The 22209-nt window shown below is 36.8% G+C and overlaps 1 protein-coding gene across 1 annotated transcript; it reads left to right on the top strand.

The window, feature by feature from the left end:
• Positions 1 to 2509: 2509 nt before the first annotated feature.
• Positions 2510 to 8583, top strand: LOC121422779 (PHD finger-like domain-containing protein 5A). The gene is made up of 3 exons (XM_041617966.1): positions 2510 to 2617; positions 5441 to 5631; positions 6474 to 8583. Exons 1-3 carry the CDS (start codon positions 2566 to 2568, stop codon positions 6561 to 6563), a joined length of 333 nt encoding a protein of 110 aa, XP_041473900.1. The 5' UTR covers positions 2510 to 2565; the 3' UTR covers positions 6564 to 8583.
• Positions 8584 to 22209: the final 13626 nt, after the last annotated feature.

Below are 22209 nucleotides of genomic sequence, written 5' to 3'. Positions count from 1 at the left end.
GTCCACCTGCACCCCCCCCCCCAATCAGTTATATCGGGAGGAGCGGGTCATAGTGATTAAGTTCGCTTTTCGCCTCCCAGGCACAGTTGACGCCAATCAAATAATAATAATGATAATACATGGTGGATATGTTTTATAAATCTGTTCATAACTTAAGAGAAACTGTAAGAACGACTTGTAATCTTTTCTTACACTCTAAATAATCACCAATGAACATTTAATGGTGAATATCATTTATCAGAAGAAAGGATCACCAGTCATTCTTAAAGTCACTATTAACTTCTGATTAGCTTTGTGAAAAGGCCCCTAATGTACTGTCATTAGGGTGGTAACACATTCTGCTGCAAAAGTAGTTTTTGAGGGCAGCACAGAAAAGGCTGTATTATGGAAATATTACAAGGGTGGCAACCATCACATGTCTGAAAACTGTCTCCCAATCCCTATAGAGAACCCTTTCTAGACATAAAAGTTTGCCACTCTATCTGTGCCGTTACTCTTAAATCAATCCTTCTTGAGCTGTCCTCAAAATGTTTGAATTTCAAAACCCTGGTGATGATGATACATTGCTTGTTATTCAAAGAGAAGGAAATATTAAATATCATTTATAAGAGAAGATACTTAAATCATGTTTGTAATCACATAGTAAGGACATTAGCTATTATATTTTTATATTATTTACTCGTAAAGAGATGAACGTTTTCTTCCCATGTTCTTGTATATGCTGTCATTTACCTTTTGAGAAGACCCATAGTATATGTAGGTAGTACAATGTAAATGTATTGTAAATGTATTTGATCTTGTACATATTGATCATATAAAAATAAACATTTAATTATCACAACAATATAAGATGGTATGATTTTCATTGTAAGTAGCGGAGCCTTGATGGTATAAAAAGCCCTGATGGGACAAAGAAATCACATCGAGGGAATGGGATTGATATTTATATGTGATAATGTGTGCTTGTGGATGTCCAATATTGTGTTGTCGTCGGGAACTTTACTTTTAACCAGTCTTAAATGAAGACGAATGAATGCATGATGTCAATTCATACATTTATTGAAGATTATAAATAAGTTGATGATGATGACAAATACAGGAACATGAGTAAGTTTGATGATGACTATGTTCTAAAGATGAATGTAATATAAACTCTTCTGTAGCTCTATCTCGAAAACCATTCTCAAATCCAACTCCAATCTCTATTCTCTAGTCTGTAACCAATCTGACTTGGGTTCAGAAGTGAACTTTTAGGCTGGTCTAGTCAAGACTTCTTACAGCCAAACAGATGTTGGTCAACCTTGGACGCTTGACCAAGACAATCTGTATGTCATAACTTTACTCTGAATTGGAGGAGTTGACCTTTTAGGGAGAACATGAAATGAGGCGAGTAAGAAACAAATAAAATGTGTGTGCGTAAGAAGTTTAGCTGGAAGTTGCATGAGTAATACTTCTTAAGAAAGTTGGAGTTGGTATACTTCCTGTAGAAGTAGTGATTAAGTATTGATTATGTATTAATATATTATTGAATATGTGAGATATTTTTTACCACATAACAATATTTAACATGCAATGTATTTTAATTGTTATATGAACCTTTATTTTTATAAATAATGACGATTAGATCTTGAAAAAAAGAAGAAAAATTGAAAAGGAGGGAAGCCATAGAGTTGGATCTATGAGGGAAGCACAGTATGAAAAAAAAAACACTAGAAAAGACACACTGGATCAGGAATAAGAAAGATACGAGAAAAAAATGAAAATGAAAAAGATATCAAAATAAAAAAATAAAAAGATTTTTCAAAATGTGTAAAAAAAAATGCATATCAGTGATTATGTCACACCCCTCTACACTAATTCTATCTCTCTATTTCCATTCAAACTCTCTAACCCTCTCTTCTTACTTTGCTTTAACCATTTCTCCTTTTTTTAGTATTATCCAGCTTTTGTTTTCTTTCTTTATTTTTTTTTCTTTCTTTGTTTCTTTCTTTCTTTCATTTACACCTGCATTTTTTTAATTATGTCTCCAAATGTCATGTTTATTTTTTACTTGTTGAAGTGTATTTTAATATTAGTGTTCTTTTTAGCACCAGCTAATCACGGAGGAGAGTCTTTTAACAGAAACTTATTTTCTTTTGATAATGCCCAGGCATTAGCCTGCGTCCCCCTTTTTTCACTTTGATAATGTTTGTTGGATATTGTATGCTGATTATTTTCAATGTACTGAAATTGACTATTGTTATGAGTATAACGCAATGTGTACCTGGAAATGACATAAAATAAAAGGGGAAATGTTCTTTTGTGATAGCCAGTTTAGCCACCCAAAGTGAAAAATACATATATATTAGGGTAAGGTTAGCTGTTGCAAAAGGAATTCTTTCCAATGAAAGAATTTAATATAGGCAGGTGATTAAAATTAAATAGATGCAAAAATAAATCAGAACGATTAAAATTTAATGCTTGCCAAATAAACTGAAAGGGAGAAAAAAGAGGAAAAGATAGCTCTTCCAAAAAGTAGTGCTAGCGCCATCTGCGGCGATTATCATATAGTCAACATTTGGAAACATGGCGAAGCATCATCCAGATTTAATTTTCTGTCGCAAACAGCCTGGTGTTGGTAAGTTAACCGTCGATAATTTGATTTTTCAAGAGTTGGGTGACTTCGTCAATTTTCAAAGTAATAAATAAAAAGCAACGGATCTACCAGATCTATCAAATATGCAACATTAACCATCGAATCCGAAACGTTTAATCATCGTTCAAATTACTTCAGTCCGATCCCTTTATTTTGGATGTGTGTTTAATAAACAGTTTACGGCGTGGGGCCAGCGCGCAGCGCTAGATTCAGTTCTTTCAGTTTCAGCTTTCGTGTCTTCGTGAAATAAAGCGATGTGGACTATGGTATGATTGGTATCCAGGTGCGGATTCATAGGAAGGGGGCTGAGTGAGGTGAAGAGGCCTGCCCTTGTCCCCCGCACCCCCCCCCCCATAAAAAGGGGGGAAAAGAGAAAGGGAAGGGAAAGGGAGAGAAAGCAAAGGGATGAAATTGGAAAGAAAGGAAAAGCTAGGCTAGATCTAGCCAAAACAGAGGGAACAAAAGAAAGGGGAAAAGAGAAACAGAAAGGAAAGGATAGGACGGGGGAAAGAAAGGAAGAAACAAATATGACTATGACAGCCCTGTTCCCGGAAGTGAGCCAGCCATCTTTAGGAGGAAAAACCTAGAACTGAATACAGAGGCATAACATGCCTACATTCAGAAACCTCCCTAGGTATCCCTAGGTAAGAAACAAAGGGTGAGATGAAATGGAGGAGAATGAGAGAGATAAAGAAGAAAGCAGTGGAAGCAAAAAAAGGAATGACACATGAAAAAAAGAGGTGTTTCGCTATTGTTTTTTGTATTGTAGTTCACACAATTTGCCATGTCTAAAAACTCTAAGCTTGCAGGAAATTCCCCTAAAGATTTGGTCTCAAAATGATTTTAACCCCAAATTGTGAATGGTTAGCCTCAGAGACATTGAGAAAATGATCATCAAATCTGAACTTTCTTAGAAATAAATTTACACCTCATGTGAGCAGTTTGTATTTAAAGGACAAGTCCACCCCAACAAAAACTTGATTTGAATAAAAAGCGAAAAATTCAACAAGCATAGCACTGAAAATATCATCAAAATCGGATGTAAAATAATCTAAGTTATGGCATTTTAAAGTTTCGCTTATTTTCAACAAAATAGTTATATGAACGAGCCAGTTGTGAAATTAAGTTTCATTCCTCCCTGAACACGTGGAATTCCATTATTTTAACATTTTGTGCTTCAAGCAAGGAGGTCCTAATTGTCAAATTCGTAAAAATTGAAATATTGTATAATTCAAACAAGAAACAAAAGAAATAGTGAGTGACATCATCGACTCTCTCATTTGGATGTAATTGGCTCGTTCATATAACTATTTTGTTGAAAATAAGTGAAACTTTGAAATGTCATAACTTTCTTATTTTACATCCGATTTTGATGAAATTTTCAGCATTGTGCTTGTCTGATTTTTCTCTATTGATTCAAATCAACATTATTCTGAGGTGGACTTGACCTTTAAAGACGAAGTTCACCCTGATTATCTTGATTGACAAGTTGGTTTTAATAAAAGAAAAAAAATTGAGGTTTGTTGATTTTTTTCATAGTATATCCCAATCATGTAATATGATTCTATAAATCTCAGTTGTGTTTTGGAATATGATGAATAATTTTTTTGGGTTACAGAATTAGAAAGGTTATAAAATGTCTCTTCCTGTCTGGTGATATATCTGGCGCACAACTAAAAATCAAACTTTTTTTTTTAAATAATCGAAATGGCATTTATGTGAAAGTATATCATACAACATATAAACAAGCTGCTCATTTGCGATTTTACTAAGTCAAATCTTTAAAAAGTTCAATACTTGGGGTTTTCCTTAGACAGATTTTCATCAAACCTTCACTTATAGTTTTTTATTGAAACTAATAAGTGAACATCCCTTTTAAGGAATGATACCAGTTGAGAATTTTCTCTGTTTATGCTGCCAATCTGCAGTTGTAACAGAAAACAGTGTCGCAAAATTGTGCATTCACAATGTAAGACATTTTTTTACATGTTGTCTCATTCAAAAATTTAATGTGTGTTTTATATTATTCAACTTTTATTATTAAACATTAATAGTGTGGTACTATCATGATTACACTTTGTAATTCCGAAGGTTCTTTTTTCCGAAACACGTAAATTGCTTATACCTCGATGTTTGTTAATCCGTAAACGTAAAAGGGTTTGTTAATCTGAACATTTGTGGCGTTATTCCGAAGGTTTGATAATCCGAAAACGAAATAAGGTTCACTGATTAATTCGCTGTTCCGAAAGGTCTGTTAGTCCGAAAACGAAATAAGGTTCGTTAATCATTATGTTTTCGGACTAACGAACCTTCGGAATTACGAACCTTCGCAAATACGAACCTTCGGAATAAGAACCTTCGGAATAATAAGCTTCAGAATTACAAATGTATGCGACTATCATACATGTAGCCATGGTTTGAACCTTGGTCAACTTAGACCACACATTTAAAGAGTGCCACTATTATGCTAACTGTCAACTCATTCACCAAGAAAATTTACTCCAATCCTATGTCAATAAGTTGGCCAAAAATCAATTTTCTTGTGAAATGAGAAGAACATCCAGTGATTGTAATGCCACTTGCCGCTGATCTCCGAAGACCGGAGAAGGGAAATATACAAGTACAATGAATTATTTGGTACTTTACATTGCCATGAATATGAAAAAAAGATAAAATCCAACATTCTTCAGAAGTTTTGGGTTAAAGTTAAGCTTATTCAGAAAAAATTCCAAACTGGAGTGCTTTACATTTTTATATTTCAATATTCCTAATTTTGTTTCCTATGCTTTTTTCGTTACTTGACAGCTATTGGTAGACTGTGCGAGAAGTGCGATGGGAAGTGCGTAATCTGTGATTCCTACGTGAGACCGTGTACACTGGTGAGGATATGTGATGAATGCAACTACGGTTCGTACCAAGGCAGATGCGTGATCTGCGGAGGTCCTGGAGTGTCTGATGCGTATTACTGTAAAGAATGCACAATACAGGAGAAAGACGTGAGTATCTCCATGTAGTAGTACTTCCCCCAAGTAGTACTGCATGTAAATTTCATTCTTAAGTTTCTTTTTTCACAAGTAAGTCAAATACAGTTAACATTTTACGTCTGCTTCAGTCGACCTTCTTTAAGTTGATCTCCTAATCAAAGTAAATTTTGTACCAGATCGTGCAATGAATGTCATTTACCTCTTCTAAGTCAAATTTTGCTCTGGACAGTAAAACATACATATTTTTGCCCAAAGACTGAGTTTAGGCATACTCAAACTCTATATTGAAGTGCATATCCTTGCTTCATGATCTATGATTGAAATCCAATTTGCCCCTCCGCCCTTTACTCCGCCCCTCTCTCTGTCCAAGTCTGTCGCTCTCTGTCTTTCTAATACTAGCATTTCTTTTTCTCTTTCTCTCCTTCCCCCCCCCCCCCTGCTTTTCCCCTGTGTGCTAGAAAATCTAATGGTTTTGCTGTTAGTAATAATTGGTTATACAATGGAACCAGTGCAAACAATCATAAATACCTGTTCTGTATCATTGCTAAGCATTCTTTACAGGCCCTGCTCTACATGTACATCAACATTAAGTTGAGTAGTTGGGATTTATTATGTAAAACACTCAGAGAAATAAGCACTTTTTGATATTGAATTATTATTATTATAAATTTATCATTACTTTTATTTTTTTATTATTGTTATTACTAAATTACTATTATTATTGTGATTGTTGTTATTTTTATTAATATCATTATTATTGCTGTTGTTGTTATTATTATTATTATTATTAGTAGTATTATTATTATTATTATTATTATGGATAAACCATTCTTCTTTTCTGTTTTGTCTTTCAGAGAGATGGCTGTCCCAAGATTGTAAACCTCGGAAGCTCCAAGACAGATCTGTTCTATGAAAGGAAGAAATATGGATTCAAAAAGAGATGATGATAGCATAGGAGCATTTGTAAATACTGTAGTCTTGTAGTTCTGTTGTCATTTTCATTCTAATATGTATGTGTATAGGGGGTGTAATAAAAAAAAACAAAGAGTAAAGGGTAATTATGTTGTGTACATATCCACCTTGTTAGGTGCTCCTATATTACCCCGGCTAAGCTTGTCTGCCGATTCCAGTGCATAAAGCTATTTGAGGAATTATTTCCTGCTGGTACCTATTCATCTCACCTGGGTTGAGTGCAGCCGCACATTGTTGATCAATTCATTTATGAAGGGTATTATATACCATATATCACTCCCACAAAACAATTGTAAATCTGAATAAAGCAACAAGACATTCACCTCTGTGTTTTTTTAATGCTTGAGATTTGGAAATCTTTGTAATCTGGTAATAAACATGTGTATTGGTTATTACACAATACATGTACTTCTTCTTGTATGCACTTTCTTTAAACAGGTAACAGCCTGCATGTAAGTTGACCTTCGTAAGCCAAATAATCGTCTAAATTGAAGCAATTTTTTTCAGACAAGATTATTCTTCATACCTGTTGTCGAATTCCTCCCCAAATTGAACAGATTCCTGTGGTTCCAAAATGTTCGACTTTGGCAGAGTTTTCTGTAGTGGGTAGAATAAGTAAGGACGATTGAGATGATACATGCACAGTCTCTTACATTTATTTAAAAGTTAACCTTTCAGCTCCTTGAAGATACATGTACCGTATATTCAAGAGTTGAGAAACTGTTCATCTCAGTCTTGGAATTCATCAATGCTGCCCTCTCTAGGCAATCTAGTGAACATGATATTAATGAAATATGCATTTTCTTCTGATGGATTATTCACAGAGAGTATGGACTGTTAAGATTATGGAATGCCAAAAATGTCAACATTTTGTTTACATTCTCTGTTTCTTGTGTTTTCTTTGCTCATTTTTCATGCTTTTAATGGTGTATAAATCTACTTTGAGTGTTATTTATAGACAGTTTTGAATGATTTGAGTGTCAAAAGAGCTTATAAATTGGACCTGTACTGTTACAGGTTTGTGTCACTATTAGCTATCCACAGTTAAACCGCAACTTCATACCTGTTTGAATTAAATCAGAGTCCAGAATGCGGACCACAGAGACTATAATGAAGTTAATCCTTGCAGTGGTAAAGATAAATATCCTTGAGCAATCTCATATCATTGTTACCATGTAAGACTTAAATGCCCAGAAGAACTACCCTTTTTTACAGAAACGAAAACTGTATGATAGTGTGATATAGTTGGAGTTTTTTTAATGGCTGAGACACACTTCGAGTTTTATGGCAGGATAGTCTCTAATTAGGAAGGAATGTATTTATTGGTTTGTTTGGCCAATTAGACCAAGTGATTAGTAGGTGACCTGGTTCTAGATGTAGTATGAGACCATCTGAGAAGAAACGAATGGCAAGTAGATTGTGTAGACGAACTACTTGTAGACCAATAAGCAATTTACCTTGTGACTTAAAACAGCAGCTTAAAGATAAATACCAATTTGGGTGACAACCTCAAAATGAGTTCCAACGGAATCCAATATATGTGCCAAATGGCTCTGGAGAAAAATATGTAATTGCTGAGAAATTAGCAAAGTAAGCTCGGAATTCCATCAAATGCCGGGTATTTTTCCAAGCAATATCAATACAATGTCCCACATATGACTTTTTGTGTTAGTGATCATCAGAATTATCGGTTTTCAACAAAGATTTCATCATTTTAAAAAGATAAGTTTTTTTGGTTCAATGTACCAAATCTAGATATTTAAACATTACAGTGGTGATTAACCTTGATTTTAAAGACTTTCTGATGTAATATTTGTTTACTGCAACTACTTTCTTTTACCTTTAAAATTCTGAAAATTATGATGGAATTAGAAATGAAAATAAATATTTCAGTCTGATTTTTAGAGTGACATAATCATTAATATGGTCCGCACATTGAGGCAAGGATTTTCTCATTTGATACTTTTCATCTTATCTCTGTTGGAGTTTTTTTTTAACTCTATCAGTAACAACCTTAGTGGCTAAATTGCTAGACTCGTGCATCCATAAATGTTCATTTGTCTTTGCCTAATGAAGAAACTGAAAATGTAAACATTCCAATAGTCTTGAGAGCTATCACATCAATAACTCAGAACTTTAAACATTTTTCAACGGTTCCCCGCATACGCTTGTTCTGTAATGTGATGACAATTTTGATTTTCTACTATGTACATTTTCAATAAATCATAAATCATGAAAATATCTGTCCTTTTCTGTTTGTGTAAAGCACGGTTGCATAGGTGTGTTGCCGGGTGTGTTGCCTGACTTTTTGTCGCTTGGCGATTACCGTTCATAAATAATAAAAAATGATAACGTTTTATTTACCCAGGGTAGCCACTTCAGTTAGGAAACTGCTCTACCAGCGGGCCCTGCATAACATGCCACGCATGAAAAAATATGCTTGAATTTTTGTCTGCCATTCATGTAACTCGTATAATTTGTAGATCTATTTGTTCAGACCTTTTTGTTTTCATTGTCAACTATTCTCAGGAGGTGGAGAGTAGAAAAAAAATAGAGAAGGTAGACCTAAGAGTATTATTGAGAGTAAGGAATAGAAAGTAAGAAGTGGAAAGGAATCCATTAGAGAAAGGGGGAGATGCAATCCAAATGTCATTTGAAATAGCGCCTTTTTCTTTTGGTTACAAAGCGCACTGTCTACTCCATGTTTGGCCAATTAAAACAATAATTAAACACATCAGAATGGTCAGCTTAGTCCCTGCTATTCAGTCAAAGAGAGAAAAAATAGAGATAAGTTATGGTTGACTGAAAAAAGAGGATCAGGGATAGAAAGAAAAAAAAACTTAATGAAAGAGAGTAAAGAAAAGAATTGTATACTTATTGTCGATTTTTATCTGCTCGCCATTATGCTTTTTATTTAATTTTCTGTTCAATTATTTTGCTTAGAATAGGCACATGCAGACTTCTTAATGTAATACCGGGAGACTATACCCATTCGGTCTTTTTTTCTCTTCTACTTAAAAAAAGCATTATTCTTACCCGAACTAGATAACTACTTAAATTATGATCAAACGTATTATACACGTGTTGCTTGCTGAATAGTTGAGTGCAGTGTGTTCTTATTTTCATACTTCGTTCTGTCATATTTGACATTTACTCTCTCTTATTTTTTTTACATGACGTTCGCCTTCGCCATATGCATTACACTTTTCATTACAACACCATAATCCACACATGACGTAAAGGCTTTACATTGAAGCAAATATTGGTTTAAAGCCTGGCCGTTTTTCCCAGATTTTATGAGTTCCCACATATTATGTATTCGTATTAATCTCATAAACGTGACAAAACCGATTATGAATTTATCAAATATTGTGTTCGAGATTTTTTTTTTTGGTATGAGGAGTGATATTTGACTGTACGTTGTAATTCACTGGAAAAGTTATGATGCTGACATGTACTTATTAAAACCTGAACTTGTCCGATTATAACACATTTGTCTACTACTTATATATGGTTTTAATATTAACATGCAGTATAGCCATTTTCTTTTCTTTTCAACCGATCAATTCAAATTACGATTGCTAAATTAACATACTTTCTCTTTACACCCATTCCTTATTCTTCTCATATCTTTTTATTTTTTTTTACTTCGATGCTTTTTTTTTTTTGGGGGGGGGGGTCTTTTTAAAAGGGGCTATTCTAGTTAACAAACAGGAATTACCGATGACTCGATGAGCAAAAATAATTTCGTTGAGTTACGACGGAGTTACCGTATCCCCCACGCCAGTGGCGTGCCTAAGATTTTCCTACAAAGGGGGGACAAATTCGCCCGCCAAAAAAATTGACAAGCAAAAAAAAAAAAAGGTCATCAAGTTCAAAGGAAGGGCCTATACTTAGCTCGTCAGGGATCAGTTTTGACACGTTAGGGGGGGGGGGGCAGTGATACGTCCCTTGCATGTGTTTGTGACTCGTCGGGGGGGGGGGGAGTCTGCCCCGCCCTTATAAGTACTCTAATGCCCCACGCACGACAACTCCAAGAACACAGTAAAAATTGGTGAACCGGGACAGCTTTAATTCGTCCTATCTTTCAGAACTGTCAAAAAATTGGCAAATAATGTCGTTTAAGAGTCCAGGAAACCAATGAAATCACTTAATGAGTTTAATCGGTAGGGAGTCTGGATCGCTAGTGTGAATAATGCAGCCCCCCCAATCCTCTGCCTCTGCATTGATTCACCAATTTTCGACAAAGACTCCTTGACAGTTCATTATCATGAAGGGCATTTTACAATCTACATTTTCTATGTTCTTGAGTACGTCGTTCGGTGTGGAAGCGAAAAACTCCCTTTAAATCTTTATCTCGATCTCTACATTTCCCTTCCCCCTTCTCTCGTATCTCGCCTCTCTCTATACTTCTTTGTCTTCATTGCCTCACTCATATTGCGTCACGATCCACTCACTCCAGACAGACGAACAATAAACATCTATGATTTCCATTCCATTGTATACACAGCCATATTCATAAACACCTTATACCTAGTTCCCACTTTCACGAATCACACCACGATCAAAACTGTGCCCTAATCGTGGCGTAATCGTATTAGATTTGTCGTGGCAATCATATTGATCGTAATAAATTTTGAATGGTCAAAACAAAACTCGCGATCAGTTATACTCTGTTCCCACTGCCACGATTCGCACCAAGATTAAAAATGTGCTCTTAATCGTGGCGTAACCATAGTGACCGAATCAGATCCTATCAGATTAGTCGTGGCAATCGTATTGATCGTTATGGTCAAAACAAAACTCGCGATCAGTTATACCCAGTTTCCACTGTCATGATTCGCGACACGATTGGAACAGGCCTCGGGTGGTCTTATTATAATCGTGGATAAATAGTAATGATCTTATCAGAACGTAATAAGATCGTATCAGATCTGTCGAGACAATCGTATCTATCAATTTGTTTTTTGAATGATTCACATTTTTCTGCGATTAGTTATAAAAGGCATATCGTGGCTTTCGCAGGTATCGCAGTATGAGGCAGTAGGCCTATATGATCCAGCCACAGTAACGAAGCCGATGAAATCACTTAAGCCCCAGTCACATATAGAGCCCGGACCATCCCGGATCTGATCCGGGGTGGTCCGGGGAGAGATCCGTGTTGGCGCCTTGGGCATCCTTGGAGGTCCGGGGTGGTCCGTGTTGGTCCTTGAACGTCCGGGAGGCCAACACGGCAGTTTTTGACTGTCAAAAACATCCGGCGTCATCCGTGGACTGCCGTGTTGGCAAAGCCATCCGGGATGGTCCGTGTAGGTCCGTGTGGCTGCCGTGTAGGTCCGTGTAGCTGCCGTGTAGGTCCGTGTGGCTGCCTGGAGTATCCTTGGCAGTCCGTGTTCTTTTTTTCCCATCAAAATCATTACAGCGCTATTTACTTTATGAACTTTTCAGTAGTTATTAAACAGTTGACACAAACATGCTTAATTTATTCAAGTGGATGATTAAATGATTTAGGATATTTTCTTACGCTTTGGAGATTGGCCCCAACCTAATATTTGTAAACTTAGTGCATGTATGAATAATTTTTTTTCTCTTTTTTTCCTAATATTTACCCACTACTTTGTCTGTTATTATTATTTCACATTTCATTAAAAAAAAAATATTTTATATGTATATGTTATATGTTATGTACCTGTTACATCGAAATTGTACATTAAGTTTTATACTACTGCCCTGCATCGACAGTAATATGCGTCATAACCTGGGCCTATCTTAATTGTTATTATGTTTTGTATAGACTTTGTAAATTTCTTTCCTTTATTGTGATTTCAATGAAGTGATATCAAATCAAATCGAAATTACATTTGTCGTTCAAGATTTAAAGTACTTAACATTTAACAACTACTGTTAAACAGTAAACTGTGTTGTATAAAAACTGCGTTTTTACTGGTTAAGGAAGTTTTGATATATTTTTAAACACAACATGATAATTTTGCGACAAGGATGAGAAAAAAAATGAACAAATAAATAAATAAATAATTAGATAAATATCAGCTCATTGTTATGAACAGATTTTCATTTGCCGTGCTGGTCAATATAGCTGCCGTGTTGGTCCTTGAGCTGACGTGTTGGTCCGTGTAGCTGACGTGTTGGTCCTTGTAGCTGACGTGTTGGTCCGTGTTGCTGACGTGTTGGTCCTTGTAGCTGACGTGTTGGTCCGTGTAGCTGACGTGTTGGTCCGTGTTGGTCCTTGTCGCTGACGTGTTGGTCCGTGTTGCTGACGTGTTGGTCCGTGTAGCTGACGGGTTGGTCCGTGTTGCTGACGTGTTGGTCCGTGTTGACGACGTGCTCTGCCGGCATGGTCCGTGTAGATCCGTGTGAAGCTGCCGTGTTGATGCCGTGTTTACAGTCACCCGGGGCAAAACTATCCCGGACCTCCCCGGATCATGCCGGCATTGCCGTGTTGATCCGTGAGGATCCGTGTCTATATGTGACTGGGGCTTAATAAGTTTGATCGGTCGGGAGTCTAGTGATCACCAGTGTGAATGTTGCAGTGCCCCCCCCCCTCCCCCTCCCTCAATCGATCTTAGTCCATTTTCGAATGACAAGGAGGAGGAGTGGAATACTGTACCTTTGAATTAAACATACGATGTTTGGAAAGAATGCGATGGAGGAAAGCATGTGCATTCAAGAGGATAGTGGGCTAATTGCAGAAAGGTTTGTGTTTTAAAGCAGACACGCACGAACAGCCTTGTACTGATAGCACCACCTCAGGTCTTCAACTACTCAAATCTGGCAAGTTTCCTTACCCATAATGCAACATTGTGAGCAGTCTATTGTATAGGCCCATCTGAATGATAACATGATGCCAATTCGCTAGCAGTAATTACGTTACCAAGAAGTAAAACAAGGATTTATACCTCTCAAAAATTTTCTAGTTTCTCCATATAAAAGAATCATAGGCTATATTCGATTCTCTGCACCCTCTGTCCATTGCGAACGAGTCCCCCATCCAATATGTCAGTGCTGCTGCTGCTGCTGCTGATGATGATGGTGATGATGATGGTGGTGATGATGATGATGATGGTGGTGATGATGATGCATGATGATGATGATGAAAATGATGATGATGATGCATGCATGGTGATAATGATGTTGATGATGATAGTGACGAAGAAAATAATATCTTTTGTAATCTATTTGTAATCGGATTTTTAAAAAAGATGAAATATGAGTTGAGATCGCAGGATAAGGAGGAGAGATAAAGAAGAACAAAAAGGGGAGTAAAGACGGAATTCAGGTATTTTTTGAAGTATCAACCAAAGTCAATTTAACTCGTATTATACGTGTATATGTGACCTTATGGTCACATTTTCTAGAGTCCTAATATTGACCATTCCTCTACGCATTTTCTTTTTATAGAATCATGCAGGATTGTTAAATCTTTCCACAGTCTTCGAATCATTCATCTCGCGCTTTTAATGGGTCTATATTATATTATTTTGAAGCACATCACTCGATGGTTCAGGTCTATATCGGCCCTCCTGTCTCGGGGTAGTTGTTTTAACTCTAGATAGATTATTACTAATCTTCTAATGTGGTATACTGACCAGTGATGACAGAATGCTAACATAGTCAAAAGGTCATTGTTCTATATGTATATATATTTTATGTATTTCATATAATGTATATCATAATTCTGTAGTTTCATATTGTCCAAGTCCAATGAAGACAAAAAAATACTCGTATTATAGCAGTTGGCAAATTCAAATATTTCGAAATTTCAAATTGTACATTGCCTACTTTGAATTGTTAAAAATAGACAAATTACTGATTGATCTTTTTAATAAATGGCTCATACAGCGAAAGATTGTCAATGGTTTTGCTGTAAAATAATAAACATTCGAAATGAGTGTAATTTTTGTGTTTGCTTTTATTGCTGCTTTGAAATAAGTGAATAAATCCTGTGTGAATAAACCTGCGCATGCAATATACATAAAAGATATAATTCATAACATTAACGATAAAACAAGGGTGTAAAATATATAACTGTTCTTTGAAGAATATTATGTAATTAACAAAAGAAGGAGAACGTCCAGTTCACATTGCTATCTTTTGAACAACGACAACAACAACAACAATAAAGAATCAAACATCGATATACAGGATATATTACTTTTAATTTTTTTTTGTATATTAACATTATGAATATATCATTTTTATAAACCTGTTATGGTATTTATTGTATTCATGTTTCAACATCAAAATCACATTACATAGGCAAAAACAAGAAACTCAATATCTGACATATCCAAATTATAAATGAGACATTCAAAAAGATAAAAACTTACAGCACATACACAATACCTTTTGGTAGGTTTTAATACTGCTTCTCACTATTCATATCTTCGTTGATTCTTTTACATATTTTTTTCTTCAAATAAGTAATCCAAAAATGAATCCACGATAATCTTTTCCTGATTGATTTCTTATTAGTATAAATCTATAAATAAGCCAAAAGGCATTCTGAATATATCATATTTGTATTAATTTTTTCATAAGTGATGAATATATACTTTTATATATTTTCAAAGAAAAATGTATTATGAATATATTAATTTTTTATTTTTTCATTAAAGGCTTCAGTGTACAGGCAGATTTGATGGAAAACATAAAGGAAAACAACATTTCTATGAGATCATTTACAAGAGGGTATTTAATGAAGATGGACTGAGCTCGTTAGATGACGTCATCAGTAAAACCTTCATCAAGGGCATTAATCCTCATTCGTTTCTTAGCAACACGAACTCCTACTTCTGATGCTATTTTGCAATCTAAGGCGTTAATCTCGAACATATTAACGGCTCTGTAGTCATTACTGTAAAGAGAGGATCTTGCGCTTTTTGCTGTCCGTATATTTGACAGAAGCGTCCCTGAAATATGATGAATACACAATGACCAGTGAATTGAGAGGGTGAAGGAAGAAAAGATATAATAAAGAAAGAAAGAAGAGATGGGATTGACGGAGAGGGAGAGAAGGAGTGAGATGGGGAGAGAGGGAGAATGAGAAAAATAAGAAATATAAAATGAGTGGAAATTGGACTCAAATTAAGAAAAGGTCAAAGAAGAAAGTATAAACATAAAAACATATATATATATATATATATATATATATAAATATATATTGTTCTTCATCCATTCTTTTCACAAAATATTTGAATAAAAGAGTTGTCAAAGCTGTTGTACATACATGTATTTGATTTCACACATTAACATATTTAAATAAATAAATATATGCATGATTGAAACTTAAAATTATCTCACCTTTTGTCAAAATATTTATCTAAATGCTTTTTTGTTGACTTCTAACCTGTATTTGTGTTTAATAGTATTAAGTATTTATGTTGCCATGTAGACTTATGTTGAGTCATGATTGAGGATATTTTTTTTTCGTCTATTTTCTTCATAATTATCACTCTCTTCACCCCCCTTTGCCATTCTCTCTCTAATGAATATTCATGATGACGTGCATATCACTATTTTCACAAAATATTGCTATACTTTAAAATTCAATAACTTCGTTATTTGTTATCCGATTTCGATGAATTTTTCAGCATTTTGCTCGGTGAATTTTACTCTATTTATTTAGATGCAAATATTTTTATCACGGAGTGCCCCTTTAAGGAAGGGATCGATAGCTAAAAGAGAAAGAGAGATGCAGAATGGGGGATGATATAAGATTTTAGCAGGGAAAAGAGAGATGCTAAGAAATTAAGAGAGGCATATTATGTATGTATTTGGGCTCAAGGTGACAAGGATGTAAAGTGGGACAGAGAAAGAGAAAATGATAGGTCAGGAAAGGGATGGGGCAAGAGAGAACGAGAAATAGAAAGAGAAGAGAGCGAGAGAGAGAGAGAGGGGGAGACTAAGTTTGTATAGCGAGATGCAGAAGGAGGGTAATCAGGGGAAATGGATATGCTAAGAACGAGAGGAGTATTATGGGTTTAAGATGACGAAGATGCTGAAAGAATATATTGAAAAGTGGGATGGAAGCGAAAAGAATAGGGAAGGGAACGAAAAGGGGAAGAGGGAAATAGAAAGAGAAGAGAGAGAGAGAGAGAGGGGGGGGAAAAGAAAATTCTAGTCTGCCAAGACTCATTTATCCGCTAATAACTCTTTGGCGGGAAAAAAAGGCAGCCACTGAACTGAGAAGTGCAGAGGCGTAAGATGTGCGCACTTCGGCTAACCTGTCGTCTCCTTTCGCTCATAATTTCACGTCTTTCTTTTGCTCATTGATTGATAACGTGAGGAGGGAGAAGGAGATGCTTTCTCGCTCTTCCTTCTCGCTTGAACACGTCTCATCTCTTCCGCATATAGAAGTTCTGCATTTTAATTATTGTTAATTCACTGTTACTTCATTGATGACATGTATGATGTTTTGTAGAATTGAAAATAAACCAGTCTTCCTTGGGGAGTTCATCGCACGCAAGAAGATTAATTGAGAATAATGACCGAGATGTATTCATTTCATGTTTTGGAGTCAGATAGTTTTTCAATGAGCCTGGCAGTAATGTGAGTATCATTACAGAGGAAGGTTGCTTGATATGGTGAATAATGGATGACAAATCTCAAGCATATCAGGAGGAAAAAGGTGGATGTGATGCACCAGACCTTGCTTCTGACACAAAGGACAAAACGCTTGATGATGCTGGTCAAGAAACTCCTACGGAAGATGCAAATATTAGTGAGGAAATAGATGAAAGTGTTGGTGAGAACTGTCAAAGCAGTTCAGTAACTCAAGAAACAGAGTCTAACATTCAAAGGTTAGCTGAGGAGGAGACTGAAAATAACGATCACGACGATGGCGAGAGGGATGGAGGTAGTGGTGACGACGACGGCCATGGTGGCATTGACGGAATCGCCGGGGATGAATCTCCTGGAGATGCCAAGAACTCGAACAATCCAGGCGACTCACCGTCATCAACTATGGATAACAACCATCAAGAAAGTAAAGAACAAGATCATCATGATCCTCTCGATGATCAAGATATAGGGAAAACTACTTTAAGCATATCGCAAATGAAAACGGACAAGGATGAATATTCGACAGCCAATCTTGCTGATGATACTGCTGGGGAAAATGATAAATCAAACCAATCCAGGGCTTCAGTTCAATTAAACGAGGGTGATTCTACCACTGACAACGACGAGAAACTTGTTGACAGTTTGGAAAATACAACAGATGATAGCAAGCATGTTCTTGCTGATCAATCCTTACCACCACCCATCCCCGAGGAGAACCCGGGAGATACAGGTGATGGAATCGCTGGTGGACACAAGAATGTTTTTTCTCATTTTAAACAAACAAATGATCCGAAGAAGAAATTACAAGCCAGTGCGTCACTGGATACAGGTCTAGGAGAAAATCCACCTGTACAGAAACCACTGTTTTATGATAAATCCAGGAGAATCGGCTTGACTGAAAACTCGAATCCCGCATTCTACAGTCCAGTAAGCGTCCCAAACGGTGCGGTGCATGCTCTGAAAGAGATAGCAAAAGTCACCAAGCATGGCGCGAAAGACAGTGCCATTCAAAACCGACAGGTTATGTCTGTGAAGACAAAGCATTACCCCGATAGATCGGCTCAGAAGCTACTCAGGGATCGCAGGGATCGTGTCATCGAATCTCTCATGAGAAAAGAGGGTCAGATGAAAAATGCACCGTACGCGTATGGGAAATTTTCACCGATTAAAACGGACAAGCTACCAGAGTTCAGAGGTACCGCAGGGGCTCGGGGAGGGCCTAAGAAGTCTCCACTGTTCAATCTGATGAATGAACCTTTCAACGTTGCCACCAATAAAAGAACACTGGAAAGGCGGCGTCTTAGGCTATCTCGGGAAATTGCTGCACTTGATATGCTTCCCGAAGGCAACATCATCAAACCTGATGAACTTCTTAAACCCGTTGACAAGGATGCAACTCGCGGGGTAACTACAACAGCGAGGTCTTCGCTGTTGGGGAAAGTTAGAGAGAGGAAGCTGAGGTCAGAGACTAAGAAAGAGTTACTACTGCGGCGAAGAAAGACGCCACGGATCTCCGATTATAATAAGTATACATTCGAGTTGTCCTCCACTGGTTATCGTCCGAAGCGAACTGTGCCGAAAGTGTTGCCTAAGTTGGGGCATTACATTAAAAGGGATGGTTCCGTACAAAAGGACGAAAAAGAGACAGATGATAAGGAAGAAGACAATAAAAATAATCAACCAAATAAGAAAGAAGGTAAGCATGTGTCGTTTGGACCTATCTGTATCCTGAACATCGATGAAGAGTTCGCCATGTTTATCCAGGCCAACAGAAAGCCATTTAAGAACGCCTATCGTGCTAAACTTCGTCGACAGCAAGCCACCGACAATGGTTTCGCCGGTGGCAAGTACGGCCAGCTCTCCCCTGTCATCAGGAAACAAACCAAGTCTACCATTACTGATAAATCCTTCTCGACGGAAAAGAAAGAAGTGCCACAGTTCACGGCCAAACCAGTGTCAACGCTGCCTAGAATCGGACAATCCAAGCCCGACATCAAGGTATCGGAAAGTGAGAACACCGAGAAGGAGGTGCCGAAACCAGGGGATGATGTCAATGTGCCTAAAACACAAGCATTGCCTGAAAAGAAACCAAACAAGTCCATCTTGAAGATTGCGAAGTACCAGCCACCGGATGTGACTTTGAATGCTAAATGCAGTCCGGAGTTCAGGGCCATCATGGACAGTCTACACGGAGTCAACCCGTCTCCGTTTCTTCTCAAGTAATTGCATCACGTCAACACACGAGATCAAAGAGCATTTAACTGGGTGATTAATCATTAAATACCACTATTTTTATCATGTTTACAAGTGATGATCAGGGTATGTTTATGTGTGGAAGAATCAATGTTCCCTGTATATAGCTAACCATTTATGCATGCTTCATGCGGGTTATGCTTCTTTAATTGTCGTGGAAAGGAACAGGGAGTTCAAATGGCAAATTTTGCCTTTCTTTGGCATATTTAAGGTTGTGACGAGTGGATCTATCCGAGAAGCCATACGATAGTTACGTATGGCCATTTCTGCCATTTCTCCCTTCTTTCCCTTCTAACACGTCTAATGAGCCTTAATCAACATAGGGGATTCATCATTAAAGGACAGTCAACCATCTGCGGAACTGATTGTATGGCAACCCCCCCCCCCCCCACACACACACACACCTCATCGGGTGTGGCTTCTCCGAAAGTCAAATTCCCGCTCTTTGTCCTGTTATCTGTCCCCTATATTAAGAATCTTGTGATTTATCCAATCTTAAATTTTGCAACTATATATCTGTATACGGATATCCATCAATATTGTTACAATTTCATATAATATGTGTATCTCCACTTTGTTTTTTTTTAAATGAAAATTTGATTGGTCAGAACAATAATGCATTCAATTTTTTTTATACCGATAATTTTGATCAAAAATGCGCATTGTAGTTATTGGTTTAGCTGGCTTTCTTGATGAATCACATTTTTTTAAAAAGATGTGGTCCCTTCTCCCCCCCTCTCTCTCTCTCCGTTTCTCTCTTTGTCCCTCCATCTCTTTCTTTTTCTCTATCATTGCTAATTCCGATTCAGACCCATTGCACAGCGTTTTCATCTGTTGCACTGAAACTGTTTTTTTTTAATCTTCACCATATTTCGTATCCACAATTGACTTTAGAATACCAAAAAACAGAGGCTAAATCGTTAAAGCTTCTCCCAAAGAAAGTGCATGTGCTGATAGTATATCAAGAAGGGTCTTTATTAATCAGTGAAAGGTATATGAAAACAAAAACTTTTAATAGCAAAAAAATGATGAAAGTGCAATTTTCATGATTCTGTGCAATATTGCTTTTTTTTGTATAGAGGCCTATTGTGATATAGCTTTACCAAAGATGTATTCATAATTATATCAACTAGTCGCACAAACGTCAACATTTCTAGCATTTAGCGTGAATTTCACTTAGTTTCATAACACTTTGTTTGTGCATCTTCGCAATTAAACTTGAGAATATTGATGTATTTTGTTTAAATTCAATAAGTCATACACGGTCATAACAATTTTCACATTGAAAACATAAAGAGGTTTCCATGTCTTGCTATATAAGTGCATAATTGTGAAAGACTGCCTTTGCCTTATAGCACTTAACTCTGTTGACTCCTTAAATTACTTTTAAAATCATATTTTATAAAGTCCAGCCTATATTCAGATGAAAAAATACCACTAGGGCAGCCATTCTCAATTACTTTTTTTGAAGCGCCACATTTCTTGTTGAGAATCTGTAATGCTCCACTAGCCATTACGCAAACCAGCAATGTATCAGAGGCCCCTGGTGGGGTCGAGGGGGCAGAGCCCCCAGAAGTTTTGGAATATGAGGCCTTTTAAATTGATATGAACAGAAGAAATAAAATGCCAACAAACTATACAATATCAATATTAAAAGAAAACTGACCAGTGACTTTTTCACAACATACCAATGATACCACTAGTTCAGAACTGTTCTGCACCAGATCTATTGGCTGAAGCAAATGGCTTAATGAGTAAAAAAAAAAAAGAGGGGGCTAGATATGGCAGCTAAAGCAAAAATATTGAACTTTTCAATACAAAAATGTACATTTTGACATAATATTAAGAAAATAACACAATATTCCACTCTTTCCCTTTCCTTTTCTCTTTTTTTTCTTGGCCCCCTCCCTCTCACGTGCAGTATCATTCATTCATTCAGTTCTTGTTAAAGGCGCTGTCACACCTTGGCGTTTTAGACAGCGTATGCCCGACGTATGAGGAATTTGGCGAATACGCTGGCGTACGTCGAATACGTTACGGGTAAGTTTTGCATACGTTAAGAGTACGCTAAAACACGCTGGTATACGTCGTCATACGGCGAGGTCGTCGAAAAATTTTGTGCAAGCACAAAATTTTTCGACGTATGCCAGCGTATGGCTCATACGTCCTGCATACGCGGGCCATAAGTTGTAGGCAAGTTACGCGATCGTTGATACACGTTGACACACGTTACTCGTAAGTTACTCATAAGTCGATGTACGTCGAGATAATGTCCAGCGTACCCTAAAACTTACTTCTAACCTATGAGTAACGTGCTTTGAACGTATGTGTAACTTAACTCCAACGTATATTGACGTATGAAGACGTGCTCCGGACGACCACAAAACTTACGGAACGTGTTTATAACTTACAGCTACCGTATAATGGCGTATTGACAACGTTTATCATGTTTATAGGAATTGGTATATAAAGGTGGGGTTCACAGGAGTTTTCTTCGGCATGGCGGTGGTGTTGATAGGTGATGTATCGTGCGGTTATGATCTGAATAGTCGAGCGGCAGCCTTTTTATAGGCTACGACACGTGTTCGTCAGCAATACGCTGCCACGCGCTATGCGTAAGTTAGGCTATCGTAGGGCATAAGCTGTGTACGCCAGCAATACGCTAAGCATTCGTTGGAATACGTTACTTATAAGTTAACGAAGCGTTCGATATAAGTTACTAATACGTTATGTATACGTCCAACTCGTTATGAATACGCTAAGTATACGCCCAGAGTTGAAAAA

Source organism: Lytechinus variegatus, chromosome 10, assembly GCF_018143015.1.
Source record: "Lytechinus variegatus isolate NC3 chromosome 10, Lvar_3.0, whole genome shotgun sequence".
NCBI classification, from domain to species: domain Eukaryota; kingdom Metazoa; phylum Echinodermata; class Echinoidea; order Temnopleuroida; family Toxopneustidae; genus Lytechinus; species Lytechinus variegatus.
Note: the sequence above shows the minus strand (reverse complement) of the source record. Positions and strands in the feature narration are given on the sequence as shown.